General features: G+C 40.7%; 1 protein-coding gene across 11 annotated transcripts in view; it reads right to left on the reverse strand.

Moving 5' to 3' along the window:
* Nucleotides 1-20,846, reverse strand: part of oxr1a (oxidation resistance 1a) — a 149,169-nt gene that overhangs the window by 18,457 nt on the left and 109,866 nt on the right. For 8 of the 11 annotated variants that reach the window (XM_027171351.2, XM_027171361.2, XM_027171433.2 and 5 more), the window contains 5 exons: nucleotides 18,597-18,679; nucleotides 9,911-10,018; nucleotides 8,935-9,042; nucleotides 1,035-1,193; nucleotides 601-785 (listed from right to left, as the gene is read on the reverse strand). In XM_027171351.2, coding sequence (XP_027027152.1) covers nucleotides 601-785; nucleotides 1,035-1,193; nucleotides 8,935-9,042; nucleotides 9,911-10,018; nucleotides 18,597-18,679 — 643 coding nt within the window. Of the gene's footprint in view, nucleotides 1-600; nucleotides 786-1,034; nucleotides 1,194-6,354; nucleotides 6,491-8,934; nucleotides 9,043-9,910; nucleotides 10,019-18,596; nucleotides 18,680-20,571; nucleotides 20,699-20,846 lie in introns of those variants that run through there. The other 3 variants (XM_027171385.2, XM_027171409.2, XM_027171403.2) reach the window with 3 other exon arrangements.

The raw sequence follows: 20,846 nt of genomic DNA on the forward strand, positions 1-20,846 counted from the left end.
TGCTTTATGTATTATTTTAGTGCTCCCCAAAGAATCCAGAGAAAATAAACATTTCTTGGCTAATATGTTTAATATTAGGTAATTAGTTTAGTGTTTGGAAATGTCATGTAATACCTCGGCTTAATGAATACTTCAAAAAAAAGAACAGCAGCTAAACACAGGGAAAAAGTCATTCATAAATTATTGATAAGAGGATATAAACATCCAGGCAGGCGTAAAAGGCTACTAAAATCATTACCTTCTTATTACAAAACAAAATAGGTGATTAAAACGTAGGCGTCTGAAAGTGTGCTTTGTTGACCTTGGAGCACGAATCCATTTCCTGTGTCATCAGAGTGAACAGTGAATATCTGGGGCAATTTTACAGTCACAACATTTTCGTTTTCTGTATCCGAAATGTCACACTGGTGATTCTGCCAGATGAGTCTCATGAATGATGTAAAAAGCTAAGAATATTGCATTATTCCCCATTCTGTTGACCAATAATATTGGGCCAGAAACCTAATAGACGAATGAGCGTATTGTTACAATACGCTACGTACACAATCAGTTAAGTCATTTTTGAAAACAAAAATATTAAAATTCATAAATAAGTCTTACGTGGGCAAGGATTCACGGATCTTGCTGTCTGTGATCTCTCGATACACGGCTGCAGATTGCACCTCTTCCAGCGGGCACATGATGCCGTACTCCTCACAGCCACGCTCTTGCACCAGCGGGTCTGTCCGGTGAGGATCAAACATGATGTTGTTGGGCGTCACCAGCAACACCCCACTTACAGCCCCCTGGACAAACAGTGAAATGTCATTAATAGTTTGAACAATGAAATTTTGATACAACATTTTTCAACACTTTTACATTTCCAGAAAAAAAAAAATGCTGCCATGTGGCACCCAAAAATCTCCCAAAATCTTATGAATTCAGAATTTCTCCACAAGCCATAAGAGGAAAACAAACCATCAAGTTTATATTAATACGAGTGTATGAATTATGTCTGAGTGTCTAATTGGAGTAGACCGAGAGTGCTGACTCGCCTTGCCATCTGTGATGTACTTGCAGTTGATTTTGAGGAACTTCTCGGTAAGCGCCTCCTCCTCCTCCGAGGTGGAGGAGACGATCCGGGAGTGGCGAAGAGCTGAGAAAGCCGGAGGTGCCGAGGCTGGGGTGTCTGAGCGAGGACCTCCATCAGAGTCCTGAAAGAGAATCAAATGGTGAAGTCAGTAGAGTCTCTGATTCACCCACGGATGTCTTTAGTCCCCTATTCTCTCTGTACAACATCATCTCCTGGAGTGTACGCACTTACCAAACACAGTTCTTTCTGACATGGTAATATAATGGCATCTTGTTTACCCTAAATCTGAAGGTCATTAAGTCATATATACTGTACAGTTACCTATAATATCCTGATGTAAAATCATTCTATTGAATCTGTACTTATGTACATCACTCTTGTCTTTACAGTTACTGTATATCTGCCATTAACAGCGATCGAAAAAACAAGTTCACAGATACTCTGTTGAGGATTACCTCCTGAATATGTGCTAAATGTTAATGAGTAACACATATTAAAACATCAAAACTGGTTTTAAAGTAATCAAACGATGTAATCGGTAACTAACAAGCTCAAATTTTCAACCGGCGCGAGTGAACGGCTCCCGCAGTGCACGTAAAATCCCCACGACTGCCGAGTGAAGTGAACGTTCAAACGTGTGAATCCACGTGACAGATTTGGGAAATAGAGGCAAGGGGCAGGCAACTTAAGTCTTTACAGTTTTATAGACTCTCTTACATCAAGTTAATGTGACGGTTAGTGGAAGAAAGAGCTGGAGGACACAAACGATATTTCTGTAAAAGTGTATTTCATTCTTAGGGGCATCCAGAGGGGGCGAGAAAGTAGAACAAGGTCCATGAATATAGAAAGAAAAACACCCCGGTTGTGTACCGCTTTGCCTTTAAGTAATAATCTATGTAGAATGAATCATCCAAATGCACATGAAAATATGTTTTTTTTCCTAAAAAGAAGCGTGGCTTTTATTCTGTAAAAACGGTAGCTTAAATATTTGCAGAGCAGTTATTTGTTTTTGATTTGTGGTCATGATAATAACAGTCACGTTGCTTGTCGACCTTCCCAGGACACCACTTAAGAAACCTTCTCTGTTCACAGGAAGCGCATGAATGTGCATGCTGATAAAGAATTAAGACCAGCCTCCAAAACATGGATTAGTTATTCAACTCTTGTAAGCTCAGAGACCGAGAGCAGTGTGTGTGTGTGTGTGTGTATGTGTGTGTTGGAGAAGCAGAGATCACCCAATGCAGACGCCACGGCTAGATAGTGGGCAGCATGGTCTGCTTCAAAGGAGACCTCTGGCCCACGGCTGTCTGCTGCACTCTGATACACACTCCCACAGCTCCACGCTCACACGCGCTTCTATTCTTTTTAGAAAAATCAAACCCAACACACATGAGTTGGTGGAATTACTGCTCTTCTGGGTACATCCTTATAAGAATCGGCCTTGCTGGAATTTGGAATTCAGCAAAAAATGAAAGCTGACATTATATTGGAAATGATTCTTTTCAATCGTGTGGAATCGGCGCAACGTCCGTGCACCTGAAGGATCGATGTATCGTTTATTTTGAGATGCTTTCTCTCTCTCACTGTGGTTAACAAGAATGTTTATGCGTGTGACGTCATTGTTATTGTTCGTTTGCGCATGCGGGTCAGTTCGATACAGCATACAGTTCACTCTGGTATCTGATATAGGCCACATTTTAAAAGGTAATGTGCACAGCCAAACAAAAAAAATCAGATCTGAGCAAAATATCCGAATTGAGCATTAAGACTTGCAGTGTGAACGTGGCCTTATTTAACAAAATATATTAAAGCACTCAATTTGGGGCTTGTGCTCAAGTCTGTAAGGACAGCCATTTCTGTAAAAGCCAGATTTTAATGCCGTTAAATCTCTGAATTGTTGTATAGGATTATCGCTGGTTAACGAGTATAATGACCTGCTGCTTTCTTTGGATTGCGTCAGTTCTGGTTGTGTTGCACTTGAATGCATCACTGGACAAAACTGAAGCACATTTCCATGGACAGGTGTGAAACCAGTCAGTTTACATACAACTTCTACTTCTACATGTCATTCTCTCTTAGTACCTTACTGATTTGTTTGCTAATCTCTACTTGCACAATGCATTAAATATCAGTACTTTGGTCGGCGTTATATTTTAACGCATCTGTCCTGTATTGTATTGTTTGCACTGTCTGTCTTGTACCGTTTGCACTATACACACACGTGTTGTTTTTTGTTTTATGGAGCACCACGGTCCTGGAGAAACGTTGTTTCTTTTCACCATGCACTGTGTCAGCTATATACGCTTGACTTTAGAGCTTTACAGCCATTCTGTGAAACCAAAAGCTACAGATTCCCGTGTACAGCACGGAACATCTGAGACATGTAGTATAATTAAGGAACATGAGTAACCTACGTAAAGTAGACTGTCTAGACTGGAGAGTTGCAGCATACTGCTGTCTGGCTGTGACACAACCTCTTTACTACAAAGTGCTGCACATGACATGCAAAGCTCTAAAAGGTTTAAGACCACTGTATCTTGCTCCGGCACTTCACTTAGCTGAGACAGGCCTCCTGTTAGCACAGAGAATCAGTCACGTTTCAGATGGTGGAAGATACTTTTCCTCAGATCGCTATTGCAAAAGTGTTCCAGAGACCATTAGAGCAAAAAGGGTGTTTATAAATCAACGTTAAAGAGACACTTGTTTTATGTAGCTGTCAAAAACAATAATGTATGATCTCACTAATATGTCTGATGATGTCTGCTAATTGCAGGCTGTAACAGTATCTTAGATATTTATATATATATAATTATTCTAGAAAATATGTCTTAAGATTTAAACTTAACCTTCGCATATTGTCTAAAACAAATAAAAGAGCGCTTTACTAAGCCGATCTGTACAGCATAATTTTCACATTTCTGCTGGAACTGATCAGCCCCCCAAAAGCTTTCCCTATACACCAGAGGACATTCTTCCCTCCCTCTGACCCCAAATCTCCATTGTCCTGCCTAGTTAAGACAGACAGGACCAACCCACAGCCTGAAAAAAGAAACTGAAGAGTCAAAACATGTCTTCCTAATAGACAATTTTTGCATACAGACTACCTCCTGGGACCCAAATCGGTGCGACACCCTCCGCCCCCTCTTCAGTGCAGGGAGCTGAGCACAGGAAGTGGGCGTGAGTCTAGCACATTACGGAAGGAGCTAGAAATAGTTGGGTGTATTTACAGATCTAATGCTAGCTTACTGTTTAAAACAAAGTCCCTTAGGTTCTCTGCACAAATATTCACCTCCATTCAAGAGGAAGAAGAGAATGCATTCAAAGACAATTATTAGAAGCTCTTAGATCTAAAACGATTATAATAATAATAAAAAAAAAAATCAACCTAACACTGCTTTATGTCTCATGATGCCAAGCTTGGGATCTTGTAATGAGCCTGTGACTCTGTAACTATGGGCTTTTTTACACCTGGTCACCTCAAGTGTTTTCTGTGATCAGATAGCTATCGAATCGTAAAAAGGGGTTTGATCGTATAAATCCGATCAAACCCCTTCAGGAGGTGGTATGGGACGCATTTCAGATGAAACTGGGCAGGTGTAAATGAATGTGGTTGTTCAAGCCACATACGTCAGCGCTAAACTCCTCCCAAACGGAAGTACGTCACTCGCCGGTGATCTTTCACCCAGGGGTCTCGTTGGGTCTTAAAATGCGCTGCTGCTGCCAGCGAAAATGCAGCAAACAGTAAATGCTGTATTTTGTAGCATAACCGTTGTAACGAGTTGTTTCATCTTCTTTTTGATTGCATTCTGAAAACCACATACACCAAAGTGTGTTCCATTTCAATTACCCCGGAAATGAGGTAAAAAATATTTGCATTTTGGGCGGGAGTAGAAAGATCGGATCGATATCCGATTCGCCGAGATGCATTTCTGTGGCCTAATGTAAATGGAACAGTTTTAACAAATCAGATAGCTATCGGATCAGAGACAACACATGAAGTGACCAGGTGTAAAAAGGCCATATGATTCTTATCCACATTCTTTTTTCAACAAATTCAAAAAACAATTTAATAAAATCAAGTTGTTTATGTGATATGGATCCACTTAAGTCACAGGGGTTAAACCAGTTGTGGGCGATTAACAGGGATAATTACCCCTGACATGATTAGCTGGATTTGTTTTGCTCAGCACGGTGAGCGCCACAAGCTTTGTCCTACAGTAAGTTATCTGCTCGTGCTAAAAGCAAGCGCCATGTCACACAGACTACACTTCAAACAAAACTTTAACCTTAACTGTAATGAACTCTGACTATAGCTCTCAGTATCTTCAGCCAAGAACAAGCAAAAATAAATAATAAATAATTAAATGCTCCTCTAGTTCGTAGGAACTGAACATTGCATGTTCAAACTTAAATAAATGTACAGAAGTTTGGAATAACGATTACATCATCGCTGCTGCTGTAATGTCATTTACCTTTTAACACCAATAAAAATATCCTTTATAGGCCGCAGTGCATTTTCATTAATCAGTGCAAGAAAATTACAAAGAGTGATGGATGAAATGTCCTAATGCATATGGACAGTTTAATACACCAAAGGGAAACTGATAAACTGCTGTGGAAGCTGGAGAGCAAACAACAGGAAACAACATTTAGTCACAAGCACAGACCAGAACAGAGCAACAGGATCTCTCCCTGTCCATCACAGCAACACTAGATGGACCTGTGTGAGCTCGTGTATGTGGAACGGGACAGACGGCGCTTCTCATAGGGTGTTACTATGAGCTGTGACACACCGTGATGGCTCACGTGTTCTGGTGACTATTATCGCCATAAGAAAGAGATTTTCATCCTTGTCAAAATATCCAGTCACCTCTCATGGCCTGTGAATAAAGGCAGGATCATCCTGATGAGAAAACGAATAAATGCTACAGTACATGGGACAGAATATAATGATGATGTAGAAGAGACGTTTACAACAGCATTAAATTCATGATTGCATCGGAGACGTTCAATGCAACGAACAACACGTTTTGTAGATTTCCTCTCCAATTCTATATAAAGAATGTAGAATAATATAAGTGGTGGACCCTGGTGGGTCTAATCTATATATCTAATTAGTCCGGCTTTGTGATACAATGCCGTGTTTGCCTTTTGACCGCCCTTGAGAACTGAGTGAGAGTTTAACCTGGTGAAAGCACAAGACTCTAGGCCATGTGCCAAAGCTGCAACACAACGAAAGGCTGTTCGCCAACACCAGACACACGCTGGTAATTAACACTGACCTTCCTCTCCTCTCACCTTCACCCTTGCTTCTCTGTCTTGTGTCGAACGTTGCCTCGTCTTCTGCCTTGCTATCTCTGTCACACACACATGCACGCACGCCTATCTCGCATACGCACGCATCTCCTTCCCCTCTCTCCGTATGCCTCTTTCTCTCCCATACTGTCACGCATGTCTCCTTCTCTCTCTCTCCCCTTCTCTCTCTCTTTCTCTCTCTACACCGGAAGGCTAAATTTAGCACAAGCCAGGAAGTGTGAGGTTGTGCCGCAGGAAGAGGTGCGCTTGATTTGCTAACCGGATCACAGAGAGAAAAAAAAGCAACAAAAGAAAAAAGCTCCTGAAGGAAAATTATATAAAGCGTGAGGAGTTCTGTCAGTTACATCGGCGCTGTTGGATTATATGTCTCTAACCAACTTTTGGAATCAGAAAAGTGATCAGTTGTCCCACAGACCGGTTCATTTCCCTTCAAATCTATGTCTCTGTGCGGCTAAATGACCGTGTCATATCGATATTATGATCAATTAAAACACAAGACGCTTCTATGAAATATTGCTGGTATCAACAGTACAGATCGACTCCATCGTCATTATTCGCCGAAACGAGACGTTAAAATCTACCGACTCGTTTTTCCTTCTTTCGGTGCGTTAGGTAAAATATTTTCCTTGGCAACATTGCAGAGAAGAAAGATTTCGAAAAGAATTGTAGAATGTGTCAGTGAGAGCACAATTTAATAAGAAGCAGAACCTCCTCCTAACAACCAAAGAGTCTACAGTCCCACCCACCTGTTTCACCGCATCCTCTTCCTTTCAGTAAACATGTTTAAGCTGACTAATGTTTTATTAGAAAAAAAAAAGCAGAATTTTTCTAAACACTAGACAGGACACGATTAAATAATGCTTTTAGTGATCTGTAACTAATATTCATATTTAAGCCTGTTGTGGGTGTGGCCTAAAATGAAAGAGATGTCTTTCTTTCTTTTTTGAGCACGAACCCTAACAGAGGTAGAAATGACAGCAACGTCAGTCAGCACGGTGTGTGAACACTGGCTGTGAAAGTTTCTCAACTCCGGCTACGTCGCTCCGGTTCGTAATCAGCCTCGACTAAATGTTTTCTGACTGTTCTCGCAAGTAAAAACATCTTCAGTGCCTCAACTCATGCAAATCTTTGGTGTGTGTTGCAGAATCCCAGTCATGGTACACAGCTCTAATCCCATCCGGATGCCTTTTGAACCTTTCAGGCAAGCTTTAAAAAAAAAAACAAACAAACAAGAAAAACCAGAAGAGTGCGTCTCCTATTTATGTCTGTAAATTGTAATACTTCTATTAATTCTGAATTGTGTATCAGAATAATTGATATTCACAAAATCTCCTAGAACAGAAACACAGCTGCAACCCTGTTCTGGTCTCCATACACGGCCCAAGGTCAGTGTGTGCTTGAATAAGGTTACTGATTAATTTCAGGAGAAATCCGAGGATACGTTTCGCCACTTTTGTCATGTGTGTGCCAGAAGGACACGCCAGCATGCGAACGTTTAACTCTTGCCTTACAAAGTGAATGAACACAGCTCCTCGTCCTCTGCCGTTTCGTTTCTGGTTCTGTTAAGTGTTAACTACCGACCGAATATTACAGCGCTGCTCGTACAAACTAAACCCTGTGGCAGCAATTCAGTGCAGTGCTTCATTACATATGAGCACACTGATAATAAATACTCCCAAGTAATATATAAGTGCTGAGACTGGGCAAGTCGACAATAATAACTTTTTAATTAAAAGATTTTTAAACGCTGAAGGAAACGAGATGTATTTCAGGTGCAGTAAAAGACATAAACGGTCTTTATCACAGCTACTGGCACTGAGAACAGGTCTGTTCTAATCACCTAAAAAATATGCTAATGTGTATATGGAGAAAGAAAAAGGGAGTCTTAAAGAAGGCAAACAGACTGGCAAGAGTGAAAAGAACAGAAGACACACTATATATATATATATATGAATGTATGATATTTCATGCAGTGTATAAAATGAAAGTAGGTTTTGCATTACGTGCTGTACTGAAATCGAGTCTATGCTCCATAACAAAACTCTAATAAAACCTGACACGTTTATTTATATATCTTTCAGATGAATTGTCGTGATATGTACGTAGGTTACTGGGGAAAACGGGCCGAGAGCTAGGCACGCAATCTGAAAAACCAAGAAGAGTTCATGCTTAGTAACCTCGGCAGCATGAGAGAGAGCTATTTTGCACACGTAGCGTTCTGCGGCTCGAAATCGTCGTGTGGAAACAAAGCACAATGCTAAGTCATCGCATTGATGGGGGTATGCGAGTGCTTCATGCTGTCTGCTCATGTTTCCCTCGACTGAGGCATGTGTATTCACCGCGATTGAATTAAACAATAGTTAAAGGCTAAAATGAAGATCCGAAGGCGCCTCAGTGGAAAAGCACAGCTGAAACAAAATCGTACGCATGAATAAGCCTTACGTTAAAAGGGTAGACTTTGGGCTTAACTGTGTGCAAAAGGCTGATATGCAATGTGTTTATCTTCTCTTTAACCGTGTTGGAATAATAAGAATGGTGTACGTCACCTTTTCTAGTTCGGCCTCGGAGGAAGTAGGAGACAGGGGGCTGATGGGGCTGAGAGACGGGGAACTGCCAGCACTTGACACATACTCAGGATCGGGAACATACAGAGCCTACGAAAGAACACAACACCACAACACGACTTAACACTACACACATGGCAGGCTTTAAGAACACAGAGGCTCAAAATGAAAACAAAGCCATTATTTACTTACATTAGTATCTTCTACTGAAGCACTACTTGATCCAAAATTACTAATATAGCTAGATAATGCATTTAACTTAAACAAGTCTGGTAGAATTGATGCATGAACATACGGGTATAAACTTTTTCATAGCCACAATTTAACTTTTTAACAGCAGCAATTTAAATGTTATGCGATGTCTCTGTTTGATTAATACAATCTACAGTAGGTGTCAGTATTTATGAGAACCAAAAAAACGTACACTACGGAAAAAGGAGCAAGGTGAATGCGATAGTCATCGTCTATGTTCTTAAACTGCGGTCTGTAAGTATATTTGAGTTGCAAAGATTAGTTAATGAGCAAGTGTTAAGAATCAAATCCGGATATATTCAGCATGAAGATCTATGAGGATTTCACTGCTAAATAGTGAAAATTGATTTCTAACAAATGTGATCTTCAGCAGTCCCCACAATCTCAAACACAGTAAGCCGTAGCACATATGTGAAAAATAGCAAGGCGTTTATAACATGTTTATTTGCTTCCTGCATGGCCTTTGCTGTTTGCACTCGGTACTCAAGTACGAGTAATGGCCTTGCTGCAAAAAAACAAGATGGTTAAAGCGTGGACAATTGTGAATAGTAGAACTGCTTAGAAACAGGCTGAGGCTTGTCAGAAATCTCGGCGAGAAAACGTGGGGATATTGAGTGTAGTAAAGTAGGACGAGAATAAAAGTGATGGAAAATAGAGTGCTGTAGGGTGAGGTGTAGATGGTACAGATGAAAAGAAAGGAGCACACCTGTCCGGGGACGACGGCTCTGGAGAACAGCTTGTTGAGCTGAACCAGCTCATTGGGGGTGGTGTCAAACTTCAGCGCTATGCTGTTCAGAGTGTCCCGCGATTCCACCTGGATCAGACGCGACACAAACAAAACAAACAAACAGTGGAAGCGTGAATAAACATAAACAAAAACAAACCAAAGATAAAGGAAACATCGATCAGAATACAATTTGTTAAATCAGCTCATGTGTTTCCTGAGATTTACCGGCACATTTAAAAGGCTCGGAACAACGAGTGGTGAGAATAGACAGGAACATAGCGGTACAAACTAAAAGTAGGTTAGGTGACTAAACATTAATTAAGATCTTAATCCAGACATATGATGAATAGCGTTTCCTGTGTGGTGAGTAATAAACCTGTGATGCGTCATCGTTAATCATTTATCTATTTTCAAGCAGCTTCGTTTTGAACTTAGCTAGACACTAAACACACAGTGTAATGTGGTAATTAAATGCAGTTTAATGGTGATAATATCTCTACGCACCTTTACTCATCATTCGATTTGAGGCTATAAAGTATTGGGGTATGAATGTAACGGCTCTAACTGTTCTGTATCGGCATGGACTATCACATTACAGCACCTTTATTTGTATCGAAGCCAACATTTGGGTATCGTGACGACCCTAGACAGAAATGAATAATCATTATCCGTGACAAAATGTTTGTCTTTCGCACAACACTTCCTAATGACTAGTATCTCAAGAGTCTCTAAACTGAGACGGTGAGGAAAGGAGAACATGGAAATGACTCAGAAAAATAAAACGAGAGAGGGTACGTCAGTCATCGCCGTTTAATAAAAATAAAAAATAAAAAACGTGGGGAAAATCATCACTCATTCCATCACTCATTCCTGCAAAAAAAAAAAAAAACAACTAAAAAAAAAAAAACAAAACAAAAAAAACAGAACTGTCCTGTGCCACAAAGAAGAAAACGAACATCTGTAGTACTAGCAGTGGTTAACCTTGAAAAGGGAAGTGGAATGACCCGAGACAGACGCTTGAGTTAGAGGAAACACTTAAATTGACTGAGTTAAGACTCGAATTGCAATTGAACGCCACTGACTGATGATTTGACTGGGACGCTAAACAGACGGCCAGTGAATTTTCAGCCTGGACAACATAAAACGTAACAACATAAAATTTCAGCCTGGACAAAAACAACATAAACGTGAATGTAAACTAATAAAGTACGAAAACCTACCGATTGGAACAGCTAAATAAATACGGCTTTGTCCGTCAGTTTCAGAATCAGAATCAGCTTTACTGTATTGCCAGGCATATTTTCACATGTGAGGAATTTGTTTTAGTGACATAATCTCCACAGTGTAACAGAATGACATAAGTAGTATAGATGAAATTTTATGTACACATTTACAGGTGTGAAATGTGCAGTTTAAATAAGCATGAAATATACATATGCAAATAAGTATACAATATATACAATTTGCATGTACATATGTGCAATTGTGAAATGTGCAGTTGAAGTAAACATAAACATTCAGACAATATGTATGCATGTATGTACAGAGTGCAAGTATGAAATGTGCAATTGAGGTATATATAGTGCAAATATTGTGTTGTGTGTTCAATGGTGTTAATTGTTCATCAGGTGGATTCCTTGAGGGAAGAATCTTCCTATGTCTGGTCGTTCTGGAGCTCAGGGCTCTGTAGCGCCAACCAGATGCGGCGCCATCTTGGATCCCATTCCCCATCGTGTGCAATACCGTAATGAATGATTATGTTAACATTACCACAATCACTAACATCTTCAAAAACATTCACTTCCTGTTACAAACAGGCTTTTTGCATGGTCTTTGACTTCACCAAAACACTGCTGTAAAGTGCTTCGAATAAGCCTTCGGTGTTAATATTTCTGCTACAAAACCTCCAGTGTGATGGATTAAACTGAATTATAGTGCAGTTTAAATACAGCTAAAGGCTTGAGTGTTAGCTGCAGTTCATGGCTAAAGATCAGACACTTGATATGAACTTGCATAAAGTCACTTATGCCCATCTCTTAAAAAGGCTCAGGAAAATGTTGATGAGAATTGTCAGCTCTCTTCTATGGAACAGAAACAGGCAGCATTTAAATGCTCAGATTCTCCATCTGTTCCTCAGCACATACACCTGTTCGTATAATTAATGAGAATCTCCGCTGCTTCTTAAGAGACCCCTTTTTACGCTCTGTGTTTTTTATTCATTTTAAGATGTACTATTTTTATCATGCAAGGTGGAATGCAGGGAAATCGGGTTGATGCATATTGCAACCAATCTCTTGCCTGACTGAAATAGGAGGTTTGCTTTCATGTCATCGAATAACAACCGAAATAAATCTTGGGTAAAGAGTGTTCAGGCTAAGTTTATAGGTCTGGACCTTGTAACACACACATTCTTTGTTATCTATCCTGCTGTCTTTGGAAGTTAATGTGTAGATTAGTCAGGTTCCAGTAATGAACAAATCTAAACAAAGAATATGTGAAATTCCCCTTTAAGGAAAGGGTCCTGGGGTCCCAGTGGAGATAACAATCACCAACAAAGACCATTTATCACCAGTCATATTGGCAGTAAAAGCTGTACCGATAGTTTCTCTTCTACAGTTGTTTGCGTCTGACTTATTGACCCACTTTACTGTACTGCATTGCATCTTTACCAGCCCCCTGGATGACATCAATACACCGACATCACATCACATCACACTCACCCCTGACGCGCTGAAGGGCATTCAGTGGAAACCAATCAGACACCTATTTGGGGAACACCTCCGGGCTTTAAAAGGAAAGACAATTGGATCAATTTTGTTTAAATATAGCAAAGTCGAAGGCGATTTGACCTTTAAAATCGTACCGCTGAGGGAAATGACAACAAACGGGATGCAGTGTCTTACTCTAAACCGTTAACGTAACATCTTGGGACCTGGCATTATGATTATGGTACTATTATGCTTCCTTTCCAGCTTTCATTACAAAATAAACAGGCTATGAAAATATATAGAACTATGATGTCTTATCGTGTATTTGGGATACTTATGCAAATTAAATATGACATTACAGGACAAATCCAAACAACTGGATTAATAAATTATACTTGGAAAAAAGTAGCGGACACAGCTAGTGCCGTCGGTGAGTTTATGTACCGAGCGCATTTAGCTTGTTTTGCTAATCTGCCAATAAACCATACTATACTAAGCATGTAACATGAAAATCATGTTGACTTGTTGACAGATTAAATACATTAAAAGATTGGTGTTCTGTAGGCATAATATCACAAAATAATATGTCAATGCTGGCCGTGTGAACATCCGTAGCAAAGGTGCTTCGGACCAGGGCTGGGATGATTTGCTGTTAAAATCAATGTAGAAACAAAGAGAAAAGAACAATGCGCTCCAGATAAGCACCGGACAACAAGATGTCTCTCACAACCTGAGAGATTTGCTAAGGAATTGTATGAGGCTCATGATATTCCTGCCTGTCTAATTTCCGTTTGGGTTCAGATGCTAGCCGATCACGTTCATCCATTAAGTCAAATAGAATTTAATATGTAATTTAGCACTTAGCGCTAATTTAACCGGTAAGCTGTCCTTAAAAATGCTCTTCGTGTAAAAAAAAAAAGTAGGAATTAATTTTAATTTGCCTCATTAAAGGGCTGATATCTTACTTAGTGTTTATTTGCATTTTTAACAGTTTGGGATTTATGTTTTATGCACTTTAATTTTCTCTTTTTTCAGCAAAACAAACAAACAAAAACAAACAAACAAACAAACAAAACTTTCATGTTGGAGTTTTTATCTATTTGTTTATTATTGTTATGGAAAAAGAAATTTATACTGAATCTTGGTTGAGAATGAAATAAATGTGCCTGATTTTTTGTGTTTATACTACAATAACTATCTGGTGTTTTATTAATGTTTACTAAGAACTTTCTACATTTTAAAAATTCCCATGCTTTCTTGTTCTATAAATCTGATTATTGGTGTTTTTTTATATTTATGTCTGAACAAGCCTAAATTTTTAGAGTTTTTTAAAAAAACATTTATTTTTAAAATTTAGAGTTTCTAAAACAAACAAACAAACAAATAAATAATTTGGCACCTCTTGCCACATAGACGTCAATATTCCTAACGCCATTTCGATGGCGGCTTTCTTTCATCCTCTCAGCCTGGCACCGGTCATTGATTCCCTGAGTGCCTTTTGTGAGCACCTCTATCATGGCTTATTTATTTTTAGCTTCTAGCCACTTTCCGTGCGAATAAATACCAAACCCACCGTGCAATCCCCTCAGCAGCCACTAACATCTCTTTCTTGTTAGATAGTGGAGTTATGATATTTCAGCTGCTGGAATGGGAACGCCGCTGCTTTAAAATTAAACTGGTGTAGATAGTATGTACATCTCTCACTGTTCACCAAACTGACCCATACTGTAAAGCGTCGTACGTACTGTAAATCTCAAAAGCAGGGGTCACAATAATTTAAAATATTCTGACTTGTGTTGTACTCAATGATACTGCAGCCGATCAGACTAATTTGGAACCGATGATGTCCTTTTAAGAGCATGAAGCACAGGGGTCCCGTATTCAGTCATCTTGAGGCACATGCAGGTCGCAAAACTAACCTCAATGTAAGGGTCAAGAAAAATCTAAGCTTATGTGCAGGTTTTCCAATCAGTAGCGATTAAAATCCATTTACTCTGCTTCTAGTCTTATCAACTAATGTTATCTGTGAGAGAGTGTGTGTGTGTATGAGAGAGATATGTCTTTTTAAAACTGCTAGATAAATATGAAATGCTGAGCAAATTTACATCGCACACAAACCCGTCTTCTTGGAGTCAGCTCGGGACACACACACGTGGATGATATTTTGTTGTGACGGACTTGACTTAAAACAAGAAGCACGATTAAAGAAGCTGACTGGACATGCGTGCTTCTTGTTGTCATGGTAGCGAGTACTTAGACATTGTGCAAAACACGTGTCCATAATCTGTTGTCTTTGTGTTGATAATGAGAAGTTTCATATGTAAAGTTTCAAGGTCTGGATGTAGGATAAATAAAACAAAGAAAATGGCACTCTCCATTCAAAGTGCTCAAGCGCAGGAGGCTTGTGAGGGGGTCATGAATAAATAGAAAACAGAAAGCCAAGCTCTTTGCATGTGCACGCTCACAGACAAACCCAATCCTGAGGAGTGCTACTGCAAATAGTCAACAAGGAAAGAAAGGTGAAGGGACAATCCCTAATCACGAAACTGCAGGAGGAAGAGAAATAATTTACGTAAGGGAAATAATATTACGGTGGATGGTGTAATCAAGCAGAATGTAAAATTAGAGGAGGAGTTCTCGAACGGCTCCCGATCTCCGATCCCGGACTCGTGGTTTCAGCATGACAGTTGCCATAGTGACACTGTCATTACTATAGCCTTGTGGAATGCGGTGCCAAACTGTGCCGCTGATCGTTTACAGGCCTAATTTTAGCTTTGTGGTCATGTCAGGACGTGACATTCTGTCCTTCAGACAACACTGGGGAGAAAAAGATATACGAATAAGAATAGTATAACTCTCTCTGCTTCCCATCTGCCATCAGTAATACGGTAGCAAAAAAAAAAAAAAATCAAAACAAAACAAGAGAGCTGGGGCTAGAGACAAGACTGCTCTCTTCTCTGCTGTCCTCTGAGAACAATGTTTTTGTATGTTGAGAATCCAGAAGAAGAGAAAAGTTTCGGCAACACACTGTGACCAAACCGTTAAAACTCAACGGCATTGAGGAACCGTTGAGAGATGCTGACCTTGAACTTGGCTTGTAAACAGAAAGCTTTATGTCATTTTATCTCATAGCTGTTTTTTTTTTACTACTGTTAATAAATAGTAATCTGGGATTAACTCATTAAAGGCAGGGTGCACGATGTTTCAAAAACGCTTCAGGAAACTGAGCCGGGCCGACTAACAAAACAATTAGCCAATTAGCAGAAAGGGGTGTGTCTTCCCAGTATGCGGCGGAGAGAGTATTCAGTGTTCATGTCTGACATTAGCCCGAAAGCGATTGAAACATTGACATGGCGGATACCTCTGCCGTTACCTCTGCCTCGAGTTCTAGGTGTTGAATGTCAGCACACAGTACTACAAAAACACACCTCTATTACCATAGTATTACTCATTGAGTTGATTTATTGATAAAAATATCCCCTCGGCCAGCTGCCCCAGCAGGTTCCGCCATAATAGTTGCCTGGGTTGCGTATGTATGTGTAGGGCGGAGCTATCAAAACAGGGGTGACACCCATTTGGGGGCATGTTTGTTTATGTGATTTCAAATTTCAGCATTGGCTTTCAAACATCCTGCACCCCCCATTTAAATAGACAACCAAGAAGCTTTCAATCTGTAACCATGCTAGAACACCTCTGGTTATTCCAGGGACAGCAATGACATTTTCGCTCGATCACTAAAATGTCCTCTTTGTTTTTTCAATGTTTTAATGAGAAAAAATGAAAATAAACAACAAGCACTTTGGCAATATACTGTGTAAGATGGCCAGTCTCAGTATCGTTATTGCAGAAGGCCGGCTGTGTTAATGGCTAGTCTAAAAAGGTGCTCAGTAGCTCTTGAAAAGGCAGCTGAGACATGACAATATTCTCCTGAGACACATTCGGCTTGAGCAGCCATCCTGCATTTACTGAAGCATCAGCATGCCAGCGAGCAATCAGTGGTGCTCTGGAGAATCTGCAATGAACTAGCCAATATGGCTGAATGTATAGCTGAGTTGTCTAAGTCACAAGAGTTTAAAACAATATAAAAATCGTGCAAGCTGGATTGCGGCTATGTTGTTGCTGAAAGCTCGGTTTGCTTGTTTTCTATTTGAACTCATGCAGTCTATAAATAGTGAGAGATCGGGACATACTGAGCACTGAAATCTGTCTCTCTGATCTATGTATAAGCATAGAGAATAACAAACAATAATGATTTTCAGAGAAATCAACAAGGAAGACATAAAATAAAAGGTGCTTTCACTCCATTTCCTCCGGTCCAAACCTGGATCTTGCTTGACTGGTTGATTTCTCTGTGGCTTAGCCATCGGATTGCAGCGGTCAACATTTTCTCCCCTTCTCTAGCCATATTTTTTCGACAAACATTGTTTCTTGATAAAGAAACAAAGGCGTGCCTCTTTTACCCATTGGATAATCCTATCAACAACGGTGGTTATGAAGAGATAAGGTCTGACCTAGAATTGCTCAATCCGCAAGAGACTAGCAAATGTCAATGTCTCAGGCCACTTTAAAATCTCTGTGAGGTCCCTGATCAGACCTACATGCATATAACCATCAACATGTCTTGTCATCTTCAGCCCTCATTTCCTACATCCAAGTCCCAATTAGTGGAAGTTGAAGCACAGGGCAACTGTTAGAGACAGAAGACTGTTGTATGCATGTAAACAGAAATCAGGCAGATAAACCCATGTCTGCATCTCTCCCTGCCCCTTTCCTCCTCAAACTGTGACAAATCCCTCCTTTGCACCCTTTGAACACTATGCTGTGGAAAACAATTGGCCCTGTCACTCATTCTTGGGCGACTAAGACGGATGTGAAGGAAGGGAAGGTGGGGAAATGGAGGGTTGTGAATGCTGGAGTGATGCCTGAGGCTGCTGAGCGTCACAGGAAAGGCTCTGGAGGACCAGGATGGCAGGCTGCAGTTATAACCAATGACAACCCCACAGCGTGGCACAGATGGCCGACTCGGGTTCTGCTTGGTGCCAGTTATCAACAGGGTCAGGTGCCAATCCATTGGGCTCGGTTACAACTCCCCAGTGGACAGCACTGATCATCAGCGGCAGGAGAACTGGCTGGTTGTCTATGCTCCTGCCTATGTAAGGCTTGTTGAGGAAGGCAGTCTGCAGCTGGAAATCTGAGGGTCATTTCAAGAACATGTGTGGTAGAGTAAACCCAAATGATTGCACTCTTCCCGCTTCTTGTCTCTATCTGGATGAGTCCCTCTCCCTGCTTCTCTTTTTTCCCCCCTCATCATTTGTCCCCCCTTCTCTTCATCACCCCTCCTTTCTGTCTCCCTTTCGTCTCTCCCTTTCTCGTTGTGTATACATGTCTCATGCTCTTTCACGTCACACAGACGCTAAATCAAGCAAAAATGCTAATGTGCATGGAAGGTCATTTGTGAACACTGCTGGTATGCATGGTAATGACCAGCAGGAAGAAGAGCTTTTTCACTATAATGCATACAGATAGAAAAACTACAGTATAAACAGCTATACAAACACAAACATACACACACAGCTGTTTCTCTTCCCATAACCCATGTTGTTTACATCTAGCTCCATCTTCCTGCACACACACTCACACTCACACTCACACACACACACTAAGTAAACCGACACGGGACATCTGACGTTACTGACTTTCTGATCGGGATGCGTCCAAAGAGAAATGCAGCATGCACACACACACACACACACACACACACACACACACACACACACACACACACACACACACACACACACACACACGTGCCGGTGACTTTGATGTAAACACTTCATATTAAATATATACAAATGCTGACAGCAACATCAGGATGCCAAGCAAAATGAGGAAAGAAGCTGAACCAGACACAACACATGCAGGACAACACAGCAAAATAGAATAAGGATTTCACTTACGGAATACTCAATGGTCCCCTTGGGTCGCTGGAAGGACATACGGCGTCCATCCTTCTTGTCAGGTGTCTTCTTCTGGCCGGTATCTGAAAGCAAGCGAGGCAAGGTGCGCATTATGTTCATTCTCCTCTCACAGCTTGTCACAAGCTGCCGCGTTTCCGAACCTCACGGCTAGACAGCTCATTCGTCAGTGGCGTTTGAGCAGTTCCTGCCAGCCAGCTTGTGCTGCGAGCTGATTCTCTCTCGCCGCTTTTTCTCTCTACTCTTGCTCTTCCTCCCTCCCTCCCTTCTTCCCTCCCTAATGCTCCCCCCTCCCTCTCTCCTTCCCTCACTCTCTTTCTCTCTCGCAGCATGGCACAATCACAGCAAGAGAAGGTGTCTTCACCTTGCTCTGCTTCTAGCTTTTTCTGTTTCATGCATTAAATGACCTCTTGTAAGGGTGGACACGAATTTACGTGTTTGTGCACGCACGTGTGTATGCTTTAGCTGCTAAGTATTCATATTCTGACTAACTGGGGACATTATCTTCCTCCCCTGTGAATGAGAACCTAGCATCTGGAGAGATGTGTGTGTAGGTTCATCAGAGGTATCCGGGATGTTTGGGTTAGTCTGAATGAGCCGCCTGTGTCTAACAGGTTCCTCAATTGAGTTCGTGTGACAAAAGAGAGCCTCAGCTGAGGCACCATGAGTCATACACCAGCCCTGCTATTTCTGGGGTTCTGGCGCGTCAAGGAGACAGCAAAACCAGGGAGTCTGCTCTGCATTGATCACTGATGTGCGAGCAAAGATGAGCAGATACAGCTTTAGGGTTTTTTTTTTAGGTTGTGGCACTGGTTTTATAAAAGGTGTAAAAGAAACCCTGTGCAGGAAATGCCAGAGTGTTACTAAAAAGATTTTTTAACTGTTTCAGGAATAAGATGAGGGATAGAGAAACGTTTACAGCTCTGATATTTTGACATTTTGTGTATACACAATTCATGTGTAATTCAGCTTTGGTAAATGTTGCGATCATGCATGTGTCTAAATGACTGTCTAACAAAGCTAGAGGAAATTTAACTTAACTAGCCAACCAGCTAGGTGTTATATTGGTTAAAAAGGTTGGCTGATTTGACTAATACGACTGACGGCTAAATACAGGGCAGAGTGCAATCAGAAGGTGTTGGCAGTGTAAACTGTTATAAATCGTCTGGTTACAAAATTGCACATTTTGACAATATATTACACAGTTACAGAAGTGACATGATTTATAATCACACTATCTGGTGTCACTCAGATGAGGACGGGTTCATATTTGATCCTGATTCCTGTCAAGATTTCTTCCAAATATCTTCTCAGGGAGTTTTTTACTTGCCATCGTCACCTCCGGCTAGCTCTTTAGGTTTATGTTCCTGTAGTGCTGTACAAATAAAACTGAATTAAATGGTGCATAAAAGTCTTTCCACATCATTTTAGTGAAAAATCCAGTGATTTGTGATTGCTGACATTGTGACATTTTATACGATTCTTTCCTCTCTGGCAGATAAATGCTACTGGCACACAGACATTTCCTATTTCACATTTCTTCATTGTGAGCGGCAAGTCATTGCACAATCTGAGCAAATTCCAGACTCCATCATAAATGAGCATTGGCACTAAGCAGCATTCCTAAAAAGTAATGATACTAATTGTACTAAATGATGTATTTCATCCTTTAGACTGTTGAGAATGTTTGTTCACGTGTTAGCTAAAACTCAAGGAAAGTAGCACACCAACACACCCACACCCACAGCAACACCTCCCGTTATTCATGAATTCCCAAGCCAAAAATCTTTACAACTAGGTAATGACAACTAGCATATATGAGATAAATCGTCTGACTTTCATCAAATGTTCACAAGCTTCCCGTCAAATTAGAGAACAAACAAAACATTCAGCATCAGATTCATGTCCCAGAACAAATCCATCATGACCATACTATTGCAGATTTTCTCACACCTACTTATCTGTGACGCTTTCCCGCTTTCTTTGTTCAGGTAGAACCGGTCTCGCTCTACTCTGAGCTCTCTACCAGCCATTTCTGCCAGCAGTACTGTTGTCGCTGGGTATTTTTTGTTTTTGTTTTTGTTCGCACCACACTGTGCAAACTCTAGAGACCATTATGCATACAAATCAGCAGATCAGCAGTTCCTGAAATAGTCTGGCACCGACAACCATGCCAAAGTCTCTAAAAGTCACATTTGTCCCCGATTCTGATGTTTGATTTGAATGTGAACT

This window comes from Tachysurus fulvidraco, chromosome 25 (genome assembly GCF_022655615.1).
Source record: "Tachysurus fulvidraco isolate hzauxx_2018 chromosome 25, HZAU_PFXX_2.0, whole genome shotgun sequence".
Classification (NCBI taxonomy): Eukaryota; Metazoa; Chordata; class Actinopteri; order Siluriformes; family Bagridae; genus Tachysurus; species Tachysurus fulvidraco.